Consider the following 22,536-nt stretch of genomic DNA (forward strand, 5'->3'; position numbering starts at 1 on the left):
GGGATACTGCTCAGCATCTCACAGCATACAGGATGCGCCCATGGCAGAGAAGGACCCAGCCTCCGATGTCTAGAGTGCCCACGCTAGAAGAGCTGGATCTACAGGAACCTCAAGTCCCTGCCAGCCCTAATGAGACCACCAGGGACCTCCAGGCCCAGCCCGTGGGGGCCTCCAGAAACAGAACTAGGCTTGGTCAGGTTGGGACGTTCTCACCCTTGAATGTCCACTGGGCACGTGAGGATCCTGTCAGAAGCAGATTCTGTTTCAGTAGATCTGGGCTGGGGGCTGAGGTCCTGCATCTCTAACAAGTTCCCAGGTTATGCCGCTGGTCTGGGAACCACACTTTGAGTAGCAAGGGTGTGGATCACTTACAGGCCACCCAGGGGCCCACCTAGGGGTAGCCTGAGTGCACATTCTGGACTGTACACTGTCTTGTGTGGCTCCAACGCATACGGCCACCTCAGTAATCTGCGCACTGGGGAGCTCAGGCACACTGTTACAGATGACCCCCATGTCACAGATAACCCAGAAATACTTACTTGCCTCTACAAACCATTTTTCCTACACTTGGAGGGAGACGTGGCAGCTCCCTGAGAATTGTCTTCCATCCAAAAGGATGAAAGTAAAGAGGCCTAGGGCAGCCTCCCCCTTCTCATCCTGCCCCATCCCGCAATTCCCTCACCACAGGCACCCCAGACAGAGCTGCGCCCCCTCTGAAGGCCATTAGAAGGGTGGGCTTCAAGGTGAGGACACACTTCCAGAACATAAGCAACAGCTAGAGCAGGGGCGCCGCGGTCAGTCTTCAGTGATAAGCGGGGACAGACAGTGGTCCGCAGAGCCTGTCCAGGCTCCAACAGGGCAGAGGTGAGGCTAAGTGGCAGCACGGCATCCCTGGGGAGCGAGAGCAGGACTGTTGATGGCAGGCGCTGAGACACCTGTCAAGCAGGAGCCCTTCCAAAATAGAACTCCCCAACCCAGACGCCGTCCACAGAGGGCTGAGTGCTGGCAGGCTCTCCCGGATTAGGGAGTAAGGTCTGTCAGTGAAGAGCTGCAGAGGCCCCCGCCTCCTTCTTTCCCCACGTTCCAGCTCGTCACGAAGGGGTACAAGGCCAAGGCTACCTTCTCCCAAAGCCGCCCCAGGGATGCCCTCCACTGGTACAGGCTGCCCAGGACAGAGTGGGGCGCCCTGGCTTCTCCCTTGGAGCAAGAACAGGTGCCTGCCCCAGCCTGGCTTGATAGCAGCCGGGGATCCACTGTTGCCCGAGTGGTTTGTCTCCTTAGCAACCAAAGGTTTGAGCTGCGGGTTAGACTCTGCTCAGCCTTGTCCGGTCCCTGCTGCTAGCCCCCACGGGCTCTGCAGCCAAGCCTGCTATCTTACTACGGGTGCTGTGTCCTGTGCCTCCCCAAGGGAGGGCCCTGCCCACACAGCATATTTGCTGGAGGTTGGGCTGAGGGTCCAGCCTGCAGCCAGTCACTGGGGCCCTAAGCCAGGAAGAAAAGTCCTCTGTGAAACCCTGGCAGACCGGAAGGCAGCTGTTAGCCCTGGAGGTCGGGATCTGTCCAGTCGGACAGGGGGAAGGGTAAGCAGATGGAGGCAGGGGTTCTGGGAACACAGGGCAGGAACTAACTTCATGGGAAAAGCCTGGGGTGGGCAGGAAGATTCCAGAGCATGTTGTGGTTGAAAAGACAGCAACAGACAGGAGCGGTGTGGAGCCAGGCGGGACTGGGGGGTGGGCCCCTGCTCTGGGCTCCGTTGGCTCCCTCCCCCTCCACACAGGGCCAGCTGGCAGCAAAGCTTAGGATACGAGGCAAGACCACAGAGCCTGGTGGTGGTTTGGAACTCTTTCTTCTCCTTTGTTAAAAGGGGGAAAGGAACTGGGGATGGGGTACCCCCGGGCTCTGGGGAGGCATGCAGGCAGCCCCAGCAGGCAGGCGCTGGGGGATGGGTGGGAAGAGTCCTGGAGTTTCCCACAATCCTTTTCTCTGCAGGGAACAGCAAGGCTGACTGCCCAGGGGGCAGGGGAGAGGGGCAGGGCCCTGGGGAGAGGGACGGCGGACAAGGGGAGAGGGGGCTCACTCTAACATGCAAAGTCCAGCTGCCCCATAAACTAGGTTGCTTCTCGAAGAGCGACATACATATAAATACACAGACACAGCGACACGCACACATGCGGAGAAGGCTCTGCATTCCCGAGGGTGGGGATCTAGGCCCACCAGCCCCAGGGAGCTCCGCAGCCCCCTGGGGTGGGGTGGGGCAGGTGAGTCCTCGGGGGAAGGCTGCTTGTTCTCTGAGGTTCTGTCCACCAGCACCCAGACGACTCTGAACCAAATCCATGAAAGCTGGGTGCCGCAGGCCCGCGCTGCTGGGTACGCATGCGGGCAGCCTGCGTACTGGCACAAGGGTCCGGTCTCTCCCCCCCAGGGCTCTGGGGAATGGGGGTGCAGACAGAGGGTGAAGGGGGCCCGCAGAGACGTCCTCTCCCCCGCCCCACGGGGTTCTGGCCTCCGGGAGGGGGGAGGGGCCTCCCTTATCTCTCGGCCTCCATGGCAGGGTGGGCTCTGGGTTCTGAGGCGGCCTGTTGGGGGACCAGGGGCGGCCAGTCTGACACCGGGGAAGGGGGTGCCGGAGTCCACAGGGGCGGCTGCTGCGGCTGGTGGTGCTGTGCCCCCCCTGGGGGCGAGGCCGCAGCCGGCCAGCTGGGTGCCGCGAAGCTGCCGGTGGCGGCGAGTGGGAAGTGCGGCGGGGGCGACGTGGCCGTGGCGGCCATCGGGCTGCCGCTGCCTCCGCTGTGGAAGCTCTCGGAGGCCTTGAGACGGGAGAACATGGTGAGGGCATCGGGGAAGTTGGGGGGCGTGGCGGGGGTGTTGGCTGGAGTGCACATCTGTGGGGGAAGAGGAACAGAGAGGGAGGGGTGAGCACCCCCTTTCTGGAAGGGCCCCGGGCTCCCACGAGGAGACACATGCCCCTTCCCTAGAGGCACCCCACCCTGCAGGCGGTCCACCAGCCAGGAGCTCACAGAGGAAAGGTGTGGTGTCCGAGATGGGCTAGCCCACTGTGCCTGCTGCCAGGCTCCCAGGAGTCCCATCCCAGCGGCTCTTCCGTGGCCAAGAGCCACTGCACCTTCCTTGGCCCTGGGTGGCTTCCCCCTGCCCTGAACTGGGACAGCCCCGCAGGGCTGCCCCTGGGGCTGCAGGGGACACTTACCATCTGGTGGTGATGGTGGCTGTAGGGGATGTTGGTCTCTTGGAAAAAGGCGCTGAGGGCCGTCTGCGGGAAGAAAGGCCCACGCTTACCCTCAGGACCCCTGTGGCCCTGGCCTGGCAAGTTGAGGCAGCATGCCTGTCATCCCTCGACCCTCGCCGCAGCCCAAAGAGGCACTGTGGACCTCTGGGCAGGTCTGGTGGGTGGGGAGGACCCTCATGACACTGCCTGCCACCTGGCTGCCAAGTGCTTCCAGCTCACCTGACATGGGGGCCTGTCTCATGGGGAAGGGCCTCCGGCAGATTCTAGCCCTATGCCACCAACTCCATGGATGGCAAGTCCCTACTCCTCCCTGAGCCTCAGTTTCCTTGTCTATGAGCCAGAGGACGGCAAAGGCACCCAGATGTTGAGTGTGTAACCCATCTGCTCCTCTCCTAGGCTGGCCAAGGGACTCTGCCCTGGTTCTCGGTTTCTCCGTCTGCACCACAGGGTGATGGGACTAGGTGGCTTGCAGGTTCCCCTCCCTAGCCGCAGTGACCTCCGGAGATCCACGGTCCAGCTGGGAGAGCCGGAATTAAGTAGGATGGTCTGGGGTTTGCACCCCTGTCCAGTTACCTGTGCCTTCCTTGGAATGTTCTCAAGGTGGTGGAGCAGGAGGAAGGCTGAAGTGGGGTATGCACCCAGGACTGTGAGAAGTGGGTGGGAAAGGGGGTGGCAGCTGGCCTGGGTCAGACAAGCTCCTCTAGTGACCCTGGGGGGCTGGGAGAAGGGGCCCCAGGGTGGCCTCCGCTGGCATTGGTGTGTCCTGGTTCGACCCCTGCAGGAGAGGCATCCAGGAAAATAAAGGAACCAGCTGCTCTTGCAAAAGTGCTGGGTGAGGGAGCGTCAAGTGTGTGAAGGGTCTGCAGGCAGCTCTGCCCTCCATGGCTCCCCCCTCGGGCTCACCACCACACAGCCCATCGCTGTCAGCCCCTCCCCCACTCCCAACACACCCAGAAACCCAGCCTGGCTTCTAGGGCTTACCCTAGGGGTTTTATTATTAAATTCAAGTGAATTACTCTGGGAATTTCCTGCTGGAGATGCCCTACCCCAGTGTCCCCAAACATGGGTGTGGGAGCTGGGGGGAGGGCCTTGATCTCTAAGCACCTCCTTGTGACACACACCCCCAGGAGCCCCAAGGGACCCACCAAACCATTCCTCCCCCAACGGCAATTCTGAAGGCCATTGCTGTGTGTGAGGATTCCAGGGAGAAACGGCTGCCCTTTTCCTGCCTTCCTAAAGCACCCCCAACCTTAAAGCACACAGGTCCCCCTCCAGCAGCCTTCTGTCCCCATTAACACCTGAATCACAGAGAGTATGACCCAAAAACAAGGCCTCCTGCTGCGCCAGCCCTCAGTCCAAGTGTGCAGCCAGCCAGGGAGGAGGGCACAGAGGGGAGTTTGCCACAAGGAACCCCACTCACTCCCAGGAAGACCTAAGGATTGGATGTTCACAATCCATTTTTACCTTAAGCAGACCTCCCTACTATCCGCCTCCCCATTTTACACATGGTGAAACTGAGATTCAGGGAGCCTGGCGCACAGGGCTCCTACCCTGGGGGCCACCAGAGCTCCCCAGTCTGCAAGCTGCTCCTGCTCCTCCTGAGATCAGAGTTTTTCCCCAGGCATTTCCATTTTCAAAGTTACATTTTCAAGTCCTGTGACCAAGCGACACCAACCAGTGCTGCCTGAGTGACTGCCAGGCTGGTGCCAGGCTCTGTGGGCTGGGCTGAGAGTGCGGACAGGCAGGGCCGCTTCCCACCGGACACCTGCCTGCCCAGCCCCAGGCAGACCGGACACCTACCTGCCTGCCCAGCCCCAGGCAGACGGGGGAGCCGTGTATGCAGATGTGGGACTCAAGCAAACTGCCATGAATGTGGTTTTGCAAGTTTTGCCACATCCAGCTCTTGAGACAAACGGGCTGATTGGGGAGCTTCCTGCAGGGTGGGGCTGCTGGGGTTGGCCATTCACTCCTTAGAGGTCAACTCACATGCCCCAGGTACAGCTGAGGAAACTGAGGCCAGAGAGTGGGACCTGCTCAGAGAGCCAGAGCAGCCTCCCATCTTGTGATGTGAGGACCACCGCAGGGTTAGCAGTCCCCCTGAGATCTCTGGTAGGAAAGTGAGCAAGGATTCCCCTGGGTGGACAGGCCACTGCCTCCCCAGACTGTCCCAACCTTCGGGCAGCAATTCTGATCCCCATCCCACCCCCAGGAAGCTGAATTCCAGAGTACCCTGGCTCCCTGTCCCTCCTACGGCCCAAATACCTTCCCTGAGCTTGCTCCCCATCTAGAAACCAGGCTCTGAAGCCTGGGCTGGGCACAGACTCTACAGACTGGCTGGGGCTGTGACCTTACACTTGTGAGGGGAAGAGCTCAAGGGGCTCTGGCCTCATCCCTAGATACCATCCTGGGTTATTTCTGGGGCGGCAGAGTAGGGAAGGCCAGGTGGCCTCTTGGCAGCACAAGCCCTGGGCACTAGTGCCCTATGGGTCGGGGAGGCCTGGGGAGGTGGGGGCCAGGCTGGGGCAGCCCCACCTCCTGCCCAGCTGGCTGAAAGCTAGAAGCTACTGAACCGTGTATATCATGCCATGCACTGTGCAGGTAGATTCGCCGGCCAGCACAGAGGAGAGCACCTGGACACGCCTCTGGAGCAGGGTACACAGATGCACACGTAGCTGTAGTGGGGGGCTCCGACACAACACCTGTACACATGTGTGCGCACGCGAGAGCACCGTCTGCAAAACGGCGACCTGTGGTGTGGGTACACACCCCGCACCCGCGCACCGGTGGACTGCGTGTTTACACACACGCGCGCACGCGCGCCAACATGTCCACGCGCAGCGTGGCGCGTGCGTAAATACAAATGCACATGTACGTGGACACGCGCCGCCGAGCTGTCCAGCCCACACGCAGATCCTCAGACCCTGAGACCCACCGGGCGGCTCCAACCGCGGGCTCGGGGCTCCCTTATCTTAAACCCGCAGCTCCCAAGGCGGGGGCGGCGTGGGCCCAGCTCGGCCCAGGCCTGGGGCGTCCTCCTTCCGGCCGCCCGCCAGTCTGTCCGTTTGGGCCTCGGCGCCGCCCCGCCCTGGCCGTTACCCGCACAAAAAGGGGGGCCCCCAAAACCGATCGCCCAGGAATTTGGGGGGCGGGGATTCGGGCCCGGGGGAGGCAGACTGCCCCTTCCGCCCACCCCGAGCGGACGGCGTTTCCGGGGGCCGCGTAGACGCGGCCGCGCCGCGGGCCTGACCCGCACGCCGCGTGTGCGCTCTGCGGCCCAGCCGCCGGGGCGCGCGACCGCCGGGGCTCCGGGCCGAGTGCGCGGGCCCGACCCCGGCCAAGCGCGCCGCGGCACGTGTCCACACCGGCCCGCACATGCTCCACTGCACGCGTAGCCACGCGGGACGGACACCCGCGCCCCGGCCCCAGCCCGGCCGCGCACCTCGAACTGCCAGTGGGCCGCCTGCAGCAGCTGCTTCGCCTGATCGGCTGCGCAGCCGGCCGTCAGCACGAACTGGTTGATCATGACCTGGTGCTTGAGCTCGTCCATGTTCACGGACATGGCGCCTCCGCCGCCTGCCCGCTCCGGCCTCCCGCCGCCGCGCGCTCCTTCGCCTCACGCGTCCACCATTAGCGAGCCGGCTCCGGCTAATACAAATATTTACTGTGCGGCTCTGACTCACCGAGCCTCGCCTCGCTCCGGGCCGCGGGGGGCATGCTGGGAGATGTAGTCCCGCGCCGCTTCCGCCGCGCTCGGCCGGGAGCTGCGGGCCAGCCCGGGGCCGAAGGTGTGTCTGAGCGTTGGGCGCCTACTGTGTGCAGAAGCTGGACGGGCACGTACCGAGGCCCGTGACTGAACTGAGGAGGGTCAGGAGACGGGGGCCATAGACACTGTGCATGGGCGCAAACGCAGCCTCAGGGTATTTACCAAGATCCCAGTATCCCGAACCCCAGTGTGATTGGCATCCCTCTGTGTTGAGTAGGCGCACTATTGGGGAGGGGGATGGGCCAAGAATTTGGCACAAATCAACAGCACTAGGGCCATAAGGCCCCGAAAGCCTGGCACACAGTAGGCGCCTACAGATACTCGTTCAGTGAATGAATTAATCTGCCCTTTAGGGTTCTGCCTAAAGTCACCGCCTCCAGGAAGCCTTCCGAGTCACCCCAACACCCAGGGCACAAGCTCGCGTCGCCCACTTGTGACACGGGTCCCTCCCCGGCCTGGCGCTCCGCCAAGCACACGGTAAACCCAAGGAACGTCAGAGGAAGGGATGGCGACCGAGACAGGTAGGCGAGACCAGCAGTCTCTGGAGCCTCTGCATACTCTCTGCGGGATGCTCGCACTTTCCCACGCAAAATTTCGTGCGCTTTGCCGGAAATCTCAGCTTTTAGTAGGCGGACTCTAGGACCGCGCGGCGCCAGTTCCGGGGCGGCCCCGAACTCCCATTCCCAGAATGCCCTGGTTTATTTGCATCGCTCAGTCCTTGTGACGTCAAGTGAATGAGGCCGCGTCTCAGCCAATGGGCTGTCGGGAGGTGTTAGGACCTGGCCATATAAGGTAAACAAAGCTGGCCGCCCAATGAGGCAACAGCGGGGGCGGGCACTGGGTTGGGGCGGGCGGGGCGCGTCACGTGGAGGGCGGGGGCGGGGCTGAGGAGAGCGCTAGGTAGGGTGTTGAGGGTTGTGTTTACAGCTCCGCACGCGCCGCTTCCGGTTGACGTTGCCGCTCGGCAGTGTAGGGGCCGGGCGGGTTCGGAGCTGGGGCCGGGGGCTTCGTCACTGCGGCTCAGAATGACCTTATCCCGGTTCCCCGCGCTCCCTGGACACCAGTTTCATTAGTTGAGCAACTCTTTATTGGGCCCTTACTCTGTTCCTGGCTCTGATCTGGCCAGGGATGCAGAGAACAAACTCTAGAAGGGTCGGCTGGTGCGTGGGGTGGGGGCGTGCATCAAAAATCCCAAGAACAGGGACTTCCCTGGTGGCCCAGTGGTTAAGAATCCTCCTGCCAATGCAGGGGACACGAGTTCGAACCCTGGTCCGGGAAGATCCCACATGCCACAGAGCAACTAAGCCTGTGTGCCACAACTACTGAAGCCCGTGCACTTAGAGCCTGTGCTTCGCAAGGAGAAGCCACCACAATGAGAAGCCTGCGCACTGCAACGAAGAGTAGCCCCCTCTTGCCACAGCTAGAGAAAGCCCGTGCACAGCAACGAGGACCCAATGCAGCCAAATAAATTAAAAAAAGAAAAATCCCAAGAAGAGATGTAGAATTACAAGTGTGGAAAGTACCTTCAGGAAGCAGGCACAGGCCTTGGAGATGGTGGGCTAAAGGCCATTGAGGGGGTTTACTACATCTGATCCGTTGTGTGCATTAGGATCACTGTGGCTGAGCAGTGTGGAGACCAGATGGTGGCAGAGAGGACCAGTCCGGGTCAGGTGATGTTCTAGGTTTGTCTGGTTCCAGGGGAGTCCGTCCCTGCCCAGGGATTTGTTGCAGAATTAGATTGAATGGAGGGAACTGTCCCACCCTGGGGGGAGGAGGAGGACCTGCAGGGCTCTGGGAGGAGCCCTTCCTGGGTCCCTCAACCCTTCCAGGGGATTCTGGCTTTGACTGGTAAGAGGAGGAGGATGGAAGATGGTGGACAGGACCTGAAGGCTCCCAAGGTTATGGGGGCTCCGGGGAGGCTGGGGCATCGGGATAGCTGGGGGAAGGAGGGGAGCCTGGAGCAGTGGGACTGCTAAAAGGCCTCTGAGGGCTGGAGATGGGAGCTTGGCCCTTTGGCAGGGAGAGGACTCAGTGTCCCCTTCAGGTGGGTGCCTCAACCCTGGCAGAAGTCACCTTGGGACTTATTTCCCAAGTCCACTCAGGAAATAAGGTTTCAGCCCCTTTCTGCCACATGGGGATCACTCAGGCTGCACCATTTTTTGCAAATCTTGATGGTGCCAGGAGAGTTCTGCTCTTATTAAAAATGGCCCCTCACCTTCACAAAGCATCATAAGTGTGAATTAATGTGGACAAAGTGCTCAGCACAGCACGGGGTGGGCAGTTCTGAATGTCATTACCTCTATCACTATTACTACTGGGACAGCAACAGGGTATGGTGGAAGGTGAGCAGGTTCTGGAGCCAGACAGACCTGGCTGTTAGTCTTGACTCTGCCAATGACTCTGATGTTGGGACAAGGTTCTCTGGCCCTGAGTTTCAGTTCCTTCATTTGTAGAACCCAAGGTAGCAGCTTAGAACTCTCCCAGGACTGCTCTGGGGGATTAATGCCTGTGGTGCTCAGAGCACCATTTTAGCACTCACCTCTTTGCCTCCATCTGGACCACTGTAGGGAACCCAAGCTCCATTTTACAGATAAGGAAACCGAGGCTGGAATCCAAACTTCCTTACACTCTTGACAGTGTTCAGAGCCAGTGGAAAAGAGTAGGCACCCAGTGGGCCAGCAGGGTGTGTTTCTGGCCAAGGAGGGTGGGCACTGTCCTGGCAGGGACCACTGGGGGCTTTTCTTGCTTAGGGAGGCAGGAAGTACCTTCACCCCTTCCCTCACTCTCATCTGGGCACTACTCAGTTACCTGCCTAGACTTGCTCAGCCCAGAAGGAGCTCTTCCAGGCCAGCTGGCTGGCTGGGTGGGGCAGGTGGGGCTAGCAGGAGCAAAGGTCACCCCTCTGGCCCCTATGGCCCCCCAGCCAGCTTGTTTTCCCAGGGGCAGCGGGAAGGAAAAAACAACCTTGTTTTCAGCCAGGATCAGCCTGGCTAGAGAGTGGACTTTGGATTTCTTAGCAGGCTCGGATTGGGCCTGACAGCTGGGGCCAGTAGATGGGGGATAATGGAGGTATAAAAGGAATTTATGGCAATGCCTTCATCTTACCTGAGGTCCAGGGAGGTTGAGGACCTTGGCAAAGTTGGCATAGCCAGTTGATGGTAGGCCCAGGACCCCGGGCTCCTCTCCACCTCCATTCCTTCAATCACTCCACAGATGTGTTTATCAGACATCCACTGGGTGCCTGGCTCTGGGAGCACAAGAATGAATAGGCAGGGATCCTGCCCCCTCAGAAGGCTTGAGAAGTCGACTTGAGGGATTCATACTAGCCATGAAGTATGCCTAGGGTCTTTCTTCATGTTTCAAAGGACCCGATACTGGCTGACTGAGGGGCCTTGAGATCTGGCCACTGCCTCACTCCTGACCTCTGTTCCTGAACTCTCCTGCCTACTTGATTCTAGCCACACTGGCCTTTGAGCTCATTGATCTTACTCAGCTCCTCAGGGCCTTTGCACATGCTGCTCTCCCTGCCTGGAACCTGGGCTGCCTACTCCCTCAGCGTTTGCCTGCTTGGCTCTTACTTGTATTTCAAGTCCTAGCTTAAACGTCACTTCCTCAGAGAAGCCTTCCCTGATTCCCCTATGAATAGTAGGTCTCTCCTAGTATTTCACTGCACCTCAGTCCTTTCCCTTATAGCACCCACCACATTTTGTATTTATACACTTGTTCACCTGTAGTGTCTGTTTCCTCACTAGATGTTTCATATCTGGTGGTTTCACCATTTAATCTCTATTTCCTGGCTCTTTGCCTGTCTCATTGCTTTTCACATTGTAGCTGCATGATAAATATTTGTTGAATAAATAAGTGAACCAGCGAAGATGTTGATAGTAGAACCAGTATCAAATCAAAAAGGGCCTGTCTCCCACCGGGGCATGGATAAGCACAGAAAAATATACCCGAAGTCCAAAGCTCTATTAAGAGGAATGTTTAATTGATCAAACATCAGCCCATGGAAATGACTGCCCTGGCCCACTATCTGTAGGGAGGACATGCTCTTAGGGTTATTTTTCAGTGGGAACATCTAGGCCCTCAGTACTCTCCTTCCCTCCCCACAAGCAGAGAGACCGATAAATTGAATGCTGTGTTGGTATACCTATTTGTGTATATATGATTCAACAGTGTTATGTGATTCAACAGAAAGAAATTTAAAGTAAGGGAAGAAAGGTCACATGGGGTGGGGATGTCTTCAGGCCCATCTGGGAGCAAGAGACAGGGAATCTGGCACTGGAGCATTCCTGGTCTCTGGGGTGGTAGGGGCTGGGGGTGGCAGGGGAGTGTGGCATTAAGAGGAGTGGCCTGGTTCAAATTCCAGCTTTATTACCACTTATCTACTATGCAAGCTGAGTGGGGTACTTCACTTCTTCTGGCCTCTTTCCTCTTCTGTAAATTGGGAATGAAAATAGAACCTACAACAGAGAATTAAAAGAGAGAATATGTGCATAACCTTCAACACCAATGTCTGGCACATAGTAGGTGCTCAGTAAATGGGGATCTTGGTTGCAGGGCAGAGAGGTTAAATCAGGCTCCAAGACCTGGACTCTCCCTTATAATAACACAAGTCCCTCACTTCTTTTATTACTTTTGGCTTCCCAGGTCCCCTGAAAATAGGAAGGTTGTATTCTGGGTTCTGGTGTCTGGAAAGGTGTAGGACTCACTTTAATGTGGACTGTGGTGAATTTACCATCTGAGACTCTTAGACAGCCTCTGCCCTCCCTAGCTCCTTTCTGGATAGACAGGCTTGTCTTGGGAAGTCACTTTCTTCCTCAGAACTGCTGTTTCTCAAATGAAAAGTAGGTAGAAACAGATCCTCACCTGGCCTTACAGAGTTTTGTGTGAGTCACAAAGCCAAGAAAGTACATTGCAATCTGCGAAGAGGCTTTAACTCTAACCCTGATTCTTGTAAACTTGAGCACCCTTATGTGTGGCCCCCTCCCTTCTTTGTGCCTCAGTTTCCCTATATGTAAAATGGGGAGAGGTCTACTGCCTCCACGGGGGACTTTAAAATTATGTCTTCAAAGAATTATTCTGGACGTGGAGCCAGAGAGATGCCTAGAGTTCCGGAAAAGTTGCTTCCCTTCCCCTGTGTGCACCGCTCCAGGTAATCTTGGGTTCCATCCCAGCTCTTTGCGGGTGGCAGGTAAGGGTCTGCCCTCTGCTGGCCGGGCCAGGAGATTAAACCCAGGGAAGTGGGGAGAACCATGCTCCGGGAGATATTTCAGAGAGGGAGTAAATGGAAGGCGTTGGTTCCTAGCAAGATCTATGTATGAACAGATTATTAAAAAGCTAAAGAGTTACAATGTTAGTCTTGTGCTTGGAATGCAAAGGGAAGGATAGTTTGCAGTGTGGTTGATGGTTCCTCCCCTCTGGACTCAGGTCCATTTGGTTTGTCCCGGACCGTTTGTCAACAACTTCAGCGAGCCCGGGCGAAGAGCTTCCTGGGAAATGTAGTTCCTAGGTGGGTATCCCGCGCCGCCGCCGGGCACCCTCGGCGGCAAGGGGACTCCATTTCCCGAGGTGCCTCGGGCCCGGGGGGCGGAGGGCTGCCGTGGCGTCTGGCCCCGAGCCGAGCCGGGGGTGGGGGCTCGGAGGCCGAGCGCCCGTGGCAGTGGGCGAGCGTCCGTGCGGCCTGGTACCGGCTATGTCCGCGTGAGGACGCCTCCGGCGCCGCCGCCGCCCCCATCCCATACTCGGCCCGGCCCGCCTTGCACCATGGGCTCCATCCTGAGTCGCCGCATCGCGGGCGTGGAGGACATCGACATCCAGGCGAACTCGGCCTATCGCTACCCCCCGAAATCCGGTGAGCGGCCGCCCCGGCCCGGGTCTCGGTCCCGGTTGCGGACAGCGAGGCGCGGGCTGGAGCGCGGGGCGGGCAGGGGGCGGCGGGGCTGGGCGCACGACCCTCCTCGGAGGGTGGGCTGGGGGCTCTGCTCGGCCCGCGGCCCTTCCTGCAGCTTCCCTGCATGGAGCTCCACGCGCCCTCCATCCGAACCCCGGGGCGTGGGTCGGTACGGCGCTGACTGCCTCGTCCCGGCTGGGTGACCTTGGGTCAGTCAGCTCACTCCTGCGCGCCTCAGCTCCCTTGTATGCACACTGGGGTATGCTCAATAGGGATCCCCCAGGGTCGGCGTGAGGTTCCGGGGCGCGACGCTTGGGAGGGCTTAGCACGGTGCTCGATGCTTTGCTTGTGCTTACAAAGTGGTCATTGTCAAAAGGATTGACATCATTCCATCGCCGGTTTTCCCTTTCTTTGGTGGCTTCTTGTGAAGACCTGGCCAGTGGTTCTGGACACTATCCGTCCCGTCTGGACAGAGGCTTAGCTCTCCTGTGACCTGGCGCTTGTGTTTGGGGGGGGGGGGTCTCGGCCCAAGGAGGCATTACTGTCGGTGGAAGAGGAGCTGGGAGGCCGTGCTGGACAACCAGGGAATGGTTGGAGGGGACCTACCAGGTTCTCCAGTCTCCTTTTTTGTGGCTGAAAGACCTGAACCCCAGGGAGGAAGTGACTTTTCCAAGGTCTCCGAGCTGGATGGAAGCTCATCTGGGTACAGGACCATGAGTCAGACTACCAGACCAGTTGTGCTCATCCACACTGTTTTTCTGCCTCTGATGAGGAGTGTGGCCTGCCCTGGAACTTTAGTTTGGGTTCCTCATGCTCCATCTCCTCGTCTGGTCACTTGCCTGGAAAGGAGAGAAGAAAGAGAACAGGGCATTTGGACATCATGGAGACTTTCAGACTGGAGCCTCTGATCCTGGCTTCTGAAATATCTGATCCCATCTTGTGGTCTTCTAGGCCTCACAGTTGGCCTGTGGGCATCCCCTGGGCCAGGTTTCCTCTGAGTATGGTCCAGCACCACCTGCTTCCAACAGTGGGGAAGCTTGTTTAACATGCATTTCCCAGGCCCTGCCTCAGACTTGTTGGGGTCTGCTGTGGCCTAGGAACCTGCATTTAAAACCCACTCCTAGGGTGAGTCAGATGTCCACTCAAGTTTGAGAACTGCTTCACGCTCATTTTGGAAGGTGAAAGAAGGCAAGTGTCTGGGACCACCAGAAATAAAGGGAGTGGAGACTAGCACAGTTCGGGGCAGTCAGAGGGGATGCAGTCAGAGCTGGGCAGAGGGCTCTGTTCCCTACTAGGCACGGGAGATATCCACGCCTGCTTTTTCCCAGGCACAAGGACAGGGCAGCCCAGCCTGGTATAGAGATCCCCTGGAGGCTGACATCCCCAGATCTGATGGAGCAGTTGTTTGAAGTCATCCTCTTCCATCTCTGATGTTCTTCCAGCCCGTCTTTGGCTGAGTCATCTTAGGCAAGCTGCTTAGCCCCCTGGGTCATGGTTTCCTCATCTGTAAAATGGGCTGATCCTCATACAGTGCTCAGAACAGTGCTTAGCGCCTAAGAGGTCCTTGAAAAATGTTAGCTCCTATAATGGCTCAAAAAATAAATTAAGTGAACAACTTAGACTCTAATAGCAGTTAGCAGTGTCTTGGAAGAGATATCAAAAAGTTTAAGGTGGTACCTCCTGTCGCCTGGGACCAGAGCAAACCTGATGTCCCTTCAGTTGGGCATTTGGACAAAATCACAAATACAAGGCACTTACAGCACTGCTTTTGGATTCTGTTTGGTAGACCTTATTAATCAGTCAGGTTCACTCTGTGGACACCCGAGTCAACCACAATCTATTGGGGCTGGCACCCAGGTGAATACCATGGGCCACCTCGATTTTGCTGCCAGTGATTAGAGTGCTCAGCCTCTCCAGTTCAAAGGCTGTCTTTTCTGCTTCCTGTCCCTCGGGCCACCTTATTCCGGGAGGCAGTCTGGAACCTAAGCAGTACTTGAGTATGTGTTCCCAAGCATGGACTGGGGACGGAAGGGGGGTTGAGATGATTTTAGGGACCATGGACTGTACAATCAATTTATGAGACAGTTGTTATCTTTTCAGGTCTCTGTCAATTTTGTTGATTATATTAGAAAGAATCATTGGGTGCTAGTATTTTTTTAACACCTCTGTAACACTGTCCAATTTTTTTCCAGCTTTACTGAGATATAATTGACATATAACGTTGCGTAAGTTTAAGGTGTACAGTGTAATGATTTGATATGTGTATATATCGGGAAATGATTATCACAATAAGGTTATTTACACATCCATCATCTCATGGTTACCTCTGTGTGTGTGTGTGTGTGTATGTGAGGACTTTTAAAATCTGTCCAATTTTTTTTAAAATTAATTAATTTATTTAATTTATTTATTTGGCTGCGTTGGGTCTTCGTTGCTGCGCGCGGGCTTTCTCTAGTTGCAGTGAGTGGGGGCTACTCTTCGTTGCAGTGTGCGGGCTTCTCATTGCGGTGGCTTCTCTTGCTGCAGAGCACGGTCTCTAGGCACACAGGCTTTAGTAGTTGTGGCTCGCGGGCTCTAGAGCGCAGGCTCGGTAGTTGTGGCGCACAGGGTCAGTTGCTCCGTGACATGTGGGATCTTCCCAGACCAGGGTTAGAACCTGTGTCCCCTGCATTGGCAGGCGGATTCTTAACCACTGTGCCACCAGGGAAGTCCCTGTCCAATTTTCTTTTACTTTGAAGTTTTCAACATGCCCTGCAACAGTACCTAGCTTGAATTTAACAGCATTTGCTTTGTTTTTATTGTACTTATTTACTTTACTCATAACAGCTATTGAGGTATCAATCGTGTGCCGTACAACTCATCCTTTGTAAACCTATGATCTGGAGAATTTTAGTAAACTTATAGAATTGTGCAACCATCACCACAATCAATTTTAGACATTTCCATCATCAGAGTTTCCTTGCCTTGTGCCTGTTTGCAGGCAGTCTCTGCTGTCACCCTCACCCCTACCCCATCACTGATCTCCTTTCTGTCGTTAAAATTTGCCCTTTCTGGACATTTCATACAACTGGAATCGTACAGCATGTAGTCTTTTTTTGTGTCTGGCTTCTTTCACTTAGCATTGTTTTTGAGGTTCATCCATGTTGTACTTTACTGTATGGTTATAGTACACTTTGTTTATCTTTTCACCAGTTAACGAATACTTGGGGTGTTTCCACCTTTTGGCTATTATGAATAATGCTGCTGAACGTTTGTTTGGTGTGTTCAGTTCTCTTTAGTATACACCTAGGAGTGGAATTGTTGGGTCATGTGTTTAACTTTTTGAGGAACTGCCAGACAGTTTTCCATAATGGCTGCACCATTTTACATTTATTCCCACCAGCAGTGTGTGTGGGTTCCAAATTCTCAGCATCCTTGTCAATACTTATTATTGCCTACCTTTTTAATTATAGTCATCCTAGTGGGTGTGAAGAGGTATCTCACTGTGGTTTTGATTTGCATTTTCCTGATAATGTTGAACATCTTTTTTTCTTTTTTTTTTTTGCGGTACACGGGCCTCTCATTGCTGCTGTGGCCTCTCCCGCTGCGGAGCACAGGCTCCAGACGCGCAGGCCCAGCGGCCGCGGCACGTGGGATCCTCCCGGACCGGGGCACCAGCCCGTGTCCCCTGCATCGGCAGGCGGACTCTCAACCACTGCGCCACTAAGGAAGCCCTTGAGCATCTTTTCATGTGCTTATTGGCCGTTGTATATTGTGTGTGTGTGTGTGTGTGTGTGTGTGTGTGTGTGTGTGTGTGTGTTGGGGGGTTGGCTCTTTTAGTCTTGTTCACTTTTTAAAAGTTGGATTGTCTTCTTTTTGAGTTGTAAGAGTTCTTTATGAATTCTGGATACAGTGATACAGTTCATTTATCAGCTCTGTGATTTGCTAATATTTTCTCACAGTCTGTGGTTTGTCTTTTCATTTTCTTAATGGTGTCTTTTGAGGAGCAAAATTTTAAGTTTTGGTGAAGTTTGATTTATCATTTTTCTTTTTTTTTTTTTTTTGGCCACGCCACATGGCTTGTGGGATCTTAGTTCCCCAACCAGGGATTGAACCCGGGCCCTTGGCGGTGAAAGCACAGAGTCCTAACCACTGAACCACCAGGGAATTCTTATCAATTTTTTTGATGGTTAATGTTTTTGGAGTTATATCTAAAAGATCTTTGCCTACCTCAAGGTCACAAAGATTTTCCCCTATTTTTTTTTCTTGAAGTTTTATAGTTTTAGCTCATACATTAAGTCTTGTGATCCATTTTGAGTTAATTTTTTAATGTATGGTTTGAGGTAAAGATTTAGGGTTTTGTGGTTTTTTCTGCATATGGATAGTCAGTTATTTCAACATCATTTGATGAAAAGACTATTCTTTTCCCATCACATTGCCTTTTTACCTTCATTAGAGATCAGCTGACCATAAATGTGAGAGTTTATTTCTGCACTCCACTGCCCTGCAGTCCCTTGCCCGGATCACATGGCTGGCTGGTGTCAACGCAGGCATTAGGACACCTCGGTCAAGTTCTTAAAGAGAAGATGGCAGACGGAAGCCTGGAGCACAGCAGGTCCCCACAGGAGTGCCTGGTCGTTGTTGTTGGCTGCCACGGTTGGTTGTTCCTCCTCCTGCGTTATTATTGTTACTCATGTGTCTTAAAGCCATGTGGGCTGCCCTGCCCTGGTGTTTGAGGGAGGTCATGGTAGGGACAGGTCACCCAAGAGAAGCATCAGGAGGGGCAGTCAGCCACGTGATCCACTAACCCTGGAGGTGGGGGTGAACTATGCCCCAGACCTAAACCTTTTGTATATCAGTGCATGTACTTTCAGAGCATTTTTACCTCCTTTATCTCACTGGAACTTTGCCATGTCCTTGTGACACTAGACTTTTGTCCTCTTTGGCAGAGGAACTAGAAATCAGGCTGATTTTGTCTCCTAGCACCTGGGCCTGCACACGGTAGGTGTTTAATAAATGCTTGTGCAGCAGGCCTTGCAGAAAACAACTCCCCTCTCCCTAGTGTACAAGCTGCTCAGACTGGGCTGCATCTTATCCCCTGGGGTGTCAGGCGGGGGTCCGGGGACTCCTGGGCCTGCTGCCACGCGATGAGGGGCCTGAGGTGTGTGCCAGGAGACTTTGGTGTGTACTTTTGTGCTGGTGGCAGTCTAGAGACGTCTGCTCATGAGTGCTGCCGCCTGTGTTGGGTTTGCCCTTTCTGAAGTGGGGCCTTGCTGACTCTGGATAATTGATGCCTGAAGGAAAGAACCGAGGCAGGTGTTGTAAGACGAGGGAGCACTTTTTGTGTCACCGAGGGCGTCCTCTGTCATTGGGGACATTCCGGGTCCCTGGGCCCCATCACTGTCCCTAGGCAGTGAGCTTGTGCTCTGAGCCCCAGGGTCAGTGGCAGAGGGGTGGGGTGTGGGGAAAGGGCTCCACCTGCACACGGGGGTTTCACCTTCGTGCTCAGAGTCCTGCACCATCATCGCCGGCATTGTGCCACCTGTGCCCGTTCACATAGCAGAACTAGTTCTGTGCTTCTGCTCACATGAATTCGGTTTGGATTTTATCATTGTAAGAGCTGTATAAATAAGCTGTATTTTTGGAATTTCAGTTGTTACGTTTTAGGTAAAAACAACAACAGCAGAACAGCAGAAACAAAAACCCTTTAAGTTGGCCATGGTGGGTGGGCGTCTGAGGACCTGTCTCCCTGAAGGAGAAGCCAGTTGCTTGGGTTTAGAAGCCTGCGGTGGGCACTTGGGCCCTGTGGCCACTGGAGCTGAGGTTTGCTGTGTCGCCTGCCCTCGGGGTTTTGAGCACCCGGAGGTCCCTGCATCCTTCGCCCAGCTCCTGGGCTTTGCTGCACTCTCCTGTTGGTCAGTGGAAGAAGCCAGGCTTGTGCTGGTTAGGCTGGCCAGCCGGCTGGCAGGCCTTTCCTCTGGTGCCAGGAGGTCGGTCGTGGTGCGGAGGGCCCAGCTGTCCAGCATCAAAGGGGGGTGTGTGCGCGTGTTTTCATCCTCACAGTTGAGGTGGCCTTCGCTGTGCTGACAACATACCCTTCCACCAGCAGGGTGGGCACAGGCAGAGCTTAGCCCAGCACTGTGAGAGTGAGCCCGCCTCGAGGGGTCTTCTGCCCCCACCCGCCTGTGGAGCCACGGCGGAGCACTGGATTCAGAGTGCAGCGGCCCCCATGCCAGTGACTTGCCCTGTGGCCTTGAGCCGGTCGCTTGCTCCCAGGCCCCTTTCAGTCCTGACTCTGTGAGTCCACGGGAGCTGGTGGGGAGGGACCAAGCCCTGGTCCAGCCGAGCCTGTGTTTTTCAGGGGCCTGGCAGTTTCCTGGGAGCGTCCTGCACTTCCTGGATGACCCTGCGGGCAGTGACCACTGCTGCCTGCCTCGCCTCCCAAGTCTGGTGCCGGCGGCCAGACGCTGGCACGGGGCCACGTCCAGTGGGCGTTTCCCATGCGTGTTTCCATGTGGTCAGGTACAACCATCAGGCCTCACGTTTCTGTGTTGTCCTGTAAAACGCAGGGCAGTGATGCCACACATGCCACCCACACAGCGTCGGACTCAGGCTCAGTGAATAACAGTGCACTTGTTCAGTTCTGCCAACTGTCCCCGTGTCTGCCCAGCTCCCCAGAGCTGGGGGAGCCAGGCCCAGCCGCCGCCTGGCCCGCACCCCTGCTGTTTGCAGACAAGCCAGTGGTGTGGAGCAGCATGGGGGGGCCACTCGCTGTCTAGAAATCATGGCCGGCTCTCTCCGAGCTGGGAGGGGAGGTAGAGGCTTGGGAATGACTGACACGGGAAAATCTGTCCACCCCTGTGTGTGCAGTGCTTGCAAAGAACCCATTTTCTCATCCTTTCATCCTACTCAGCGTTGGCTTGGTTCTGGGGGCCCGGCACCTGCAGAGCAGGCCTGCTGGGGGGGTCCACTGTTCTGATAACTGCTGCATTCTGTTACCCGGGTCTCCTGCCCCTGTGATAGTCCTGAGTGACCAGATGCCCGCAGTGCTTTAGGGGTGAATCGGAAGAAGGAATTGTATTCAGTTCAGTGCTGTAGAAAACGTGTGGTGTATGCACGTATGTACATGTACAGCCAAAGTGTAACATATTGAGGAGACGTACAGGTCAGGAGCTTCCGCTTGATGAACCATTACCAGGTGGGCGTGTTGAAGGAATAGAAGAGTAGCAGCCCCCAAAGGCCCCGGTGCCCCTCCCCAATCTCTGCCCCCTCCTCCCTGGGAGGCCCCCTCTGGACTCCAGTGGAGGTGAGTTTTGCCTGTTTCTGAACTTGATATAAACAGAAGTGGATGCTCTTGGCTGCACGTTGGGGGATGAGAGGGTGGACGCTGTCAGTGGGGCGGCAGTCGGTTTCCTGTCTCTGCTGCGTGACATCCCAGTGTCTGCTGGCGCTACCGTGTGTTCACCCACGAGCTCACGTGGAGGGCACTCGGGGAGTTTCCGGTTTGGGCTCTCATGAATGATGCTGGGTGGACACTCTTGTGACTGGCTTTGGTTCCCAGGAGTCTGATTTCTTTGGGTCCATTTTATTTTTTTCACTTTTAAAAGTAATTGTGGTAAATTCCACATAACAATTACCATTTTACCCATTTTAAGTGTGCAGTTCAGAGGCGTTAAGTACATTTACACTGCTGTGTAGTCATCTGCACCATCATCCCCATAAGTCTTCCTCTTGTGAAACTGAAACTCTGTCCCCATTAAACAGTAACTCCCATTGCCCTCTCCCCCAGCCCCTGGCAGCCACCACTCTACTTTCTGTGTCTCGTCTTGACAATCCCAGATACCCATCTCTTTGGGTCTGTTTTCATACCTGGCAGTGGGTCTGGCACCCTCAGGTGCGCGTGTGCGGAGTCCACAGCTTTTACAATGTTGTGGCGGGTTGAGCCCATTCATGCTCCCATCAGCAGAGCAGACTACTACTCTGTCTGTAGTCTGCAGCCCGTGGTGTTCACCGAGGCCTCGTGTTACAAATGGGGACACTGAGGCTCAGAGAGGTTGGGCTGTGCTGAGTCCCCCAGCCTGAGTGTGGGGAGCAGAGAAGCTATTCTGTGCAATGTGTGAACGCGACCCAGGGGAATTGCTGAGCTGCGTGATTACGGTGGGTGGGCCCCGGGTGTCAGTCTCCTTAGACTGTTTGGGAACAGCCTCTTAGCCCAAGGGGCTGTCTCTCACCGGAGTGATCTCATGGGCCTGGAGATGCTTCCCCGAGATCGGCCCTCTCTGAGGGCAGTGACATCCTGATTCCCTGTTGTTCAGGCCCAGCTGGGGCTTAGTGGCAGCGGATGTCAGGAAGCTGGTAACCCGGAATATCTGTGCTGTGGTAAAATGAGAAGCATTTTTGGCCAGTGGAATCAATGAACTGTTCCCAGACTTCTCACCTTCCCCGCTCCCCTCCACGCAAGTGGGAATGATGGAGGCAGCTGAGCGAAGCCACACCCGGTGCCCAGGTTCCAGGGCCACCTGTGTTTCTTAGAAGGGGGCCCTAGGGTGTCTTTGTCCATATCACGGTTTACCCGGTGGGGGTATCGTGATTTATAATAAGAAATACAAATTTGGTCTTCATCCATTTCTGGCACAGAACTCCTCAAACCCTTGGAATTTCCTAAGGGATCAGTGATAATGTGAAATGGGTGTCTTTTGATATTCTTAACAGATCCCTTTCAGCCACACCTGAGTTTATACTAATGAGGTGACTTTTGGAAAGCACCTGAGGTTGGGGGCTAGTTGCCGGTGGAGCCAGCCATGAGCTTAAGAGGGCTGGAGATTGAGATGATGGCCAGTGGCCAATGATGTAATCGGTCTTATCTATGTAATGAAGCCTCCAAAAAGACTCAGAGGGGCCAGGTTTGGAGCGCTTCTCAGTTGGTGAACAATGTGGAGGTGCTGGGAGGGTGGCACCCTCGGAGGGCATGGAATTTCCGCAGCCCTTCCCACGTGCCTTGCCCTGTGCATCCCTTCCATCCAGCTGTTCCTGAGTTGTATCCTTTTGTAATAAACTGATAATTTAGCAAACGAACTCTTTTCCTGAGTTCTCTGAGACACTCTAGAAAATTAATTGGACCCGAGAAGGGGGTCCTGGGAACCTTTGATTTATAGCTGGTGGGTCAGGAGCATAGGTGATCGATCACCTGAACTTGTGATTGGCGTCTGAAGTGGGGTAGGGGTTTGCAGTCATATGGGCTGAGCCCTTATCTTGTGGGATCTGACAGTATCAACTGTGTCCAGGTACATGGTGTCAGGATTGAACTAAGTTTGTAGGCCACCCGGGCAGTGTCGGCTGAGAATTGGAAAATTGCCTGGTGGGTTGAAAACACTGGCTGGGCTGGCGTCGTTGAGGACGCAGCTCTGGGTCAGCATGGGTTGTCAATGAGGACACCACCTCTCACTGGTAGTGTGGCTTGAGCAGTTCCTTGACCTCTCTGTTCCTCAGTTTCCATGACTGTCACATAGGAATACAGGTGTCATTCATCCACCTTCATTGGGCTCCTGATGTGTCCAGGCCAGGGTAGTGATTACTGGGCTTGTCGGGATCAACACCATGCAGAGAGTTGGGCAAAGGCCTGCCAGGAGGGCACGGGAGGCCTCCGGGGAGTTGCAA

The 22,536-nt window shown here is 55.6% G+C and overlaps 2 protein-coding genes across 5 annotated transcripts in view; one reads left to right on the top strand and one right to left on the bottom strand.

The window, feature by feature from the left end:
• Positions 1-1,766: 1,766 nt before the first annotated feature.
• Positions 1,767-6,911, bottom strand: UBALD1 (UBA like domain containing 1). The gene is made up of 3 exons (XM_079945061.1): positions 6,684-6,911; positions 3,206-3,268; positions 1,767-2,882 (listed from the first exon to the last, which is right to left on the bottom strand). Exons 1-3 carry the CDS (start codon positions 6,801-6,803, stop codon positions 2,529-2,531), a joined length of 537 nt encoding a protein of 178 aa, XP_079801187.1. The 5' UTR covers positions 6,804-6,911; the 3' UTR covers positions 1,767-2,528.
• Positions 6,912-7,037: 126 nt separating this feature from the next.
• The window catches only part of MGRN1 (mahogunin ring finger 1), a 56,430-nt gene continuing 40,931 nt past the window's right edge, over positions 7,038-22,536 (top strand). For 3 of the 4 annotated variants that reach the window (XM_079943674.1, XM_079943675.1, XM_079943676.1), the window contains exon 1: positions 12,621-12,861. In XM_079943674.1, the coding sequence (XP_079799800.1) occupies positions 12,774-12,861 (88 nt within the window). In that variant the 5' untranslated portion in view covers positions 12,621-12,773. Of the gene's footprint in view, positions 7,162-7,360; positions 7,529-12,620; positions 12,862-22,536 lie in introns of those variants that run through there. The other variant, XM_079943677.1, reaches the window with a different exon arrangement.

The sequence above is a fragment of the Stenella coeruleoalba genome, assembly GCF_951394435.1.
Source record: "Stenella coeruleoalba genome assembly, chromosome: 15".
Lineage (NCBI taxonomy): Eukaryota > Metazoa > Chordata > Mammalia > Artiodactyla > Delphinidae > Stenella > Stenella coeruleoalba.

What these genes read in the sequence shown, in the direction of transcription:
- UBALD1 (XM_079945061.1), bottom strand. Translation starts at nt 6,803, where the DNA reads ATGTCCGTGAACATGGACGAGCTCAAGCACCAGGTCATGATCAACCAG. An exon ending in CGGCCCACTGGCAGTTCGAG is followed by an intron (nt 3,269 to 6,683) that starts GTGCGCGGCCGG and finishes TTCTTCCCGCAG; the next exon opens with ACGGCCCTCAGCGCCTTTTT. An exon ending in GCCACCATCACCACCAGATG is followed by an intron (nt 2,883 to 3,205) that starts GTAAGTGTCCCC and finishes CTTCCCCCACAG; the next exon opens with ATGTGCACTCCAGCCAACAC.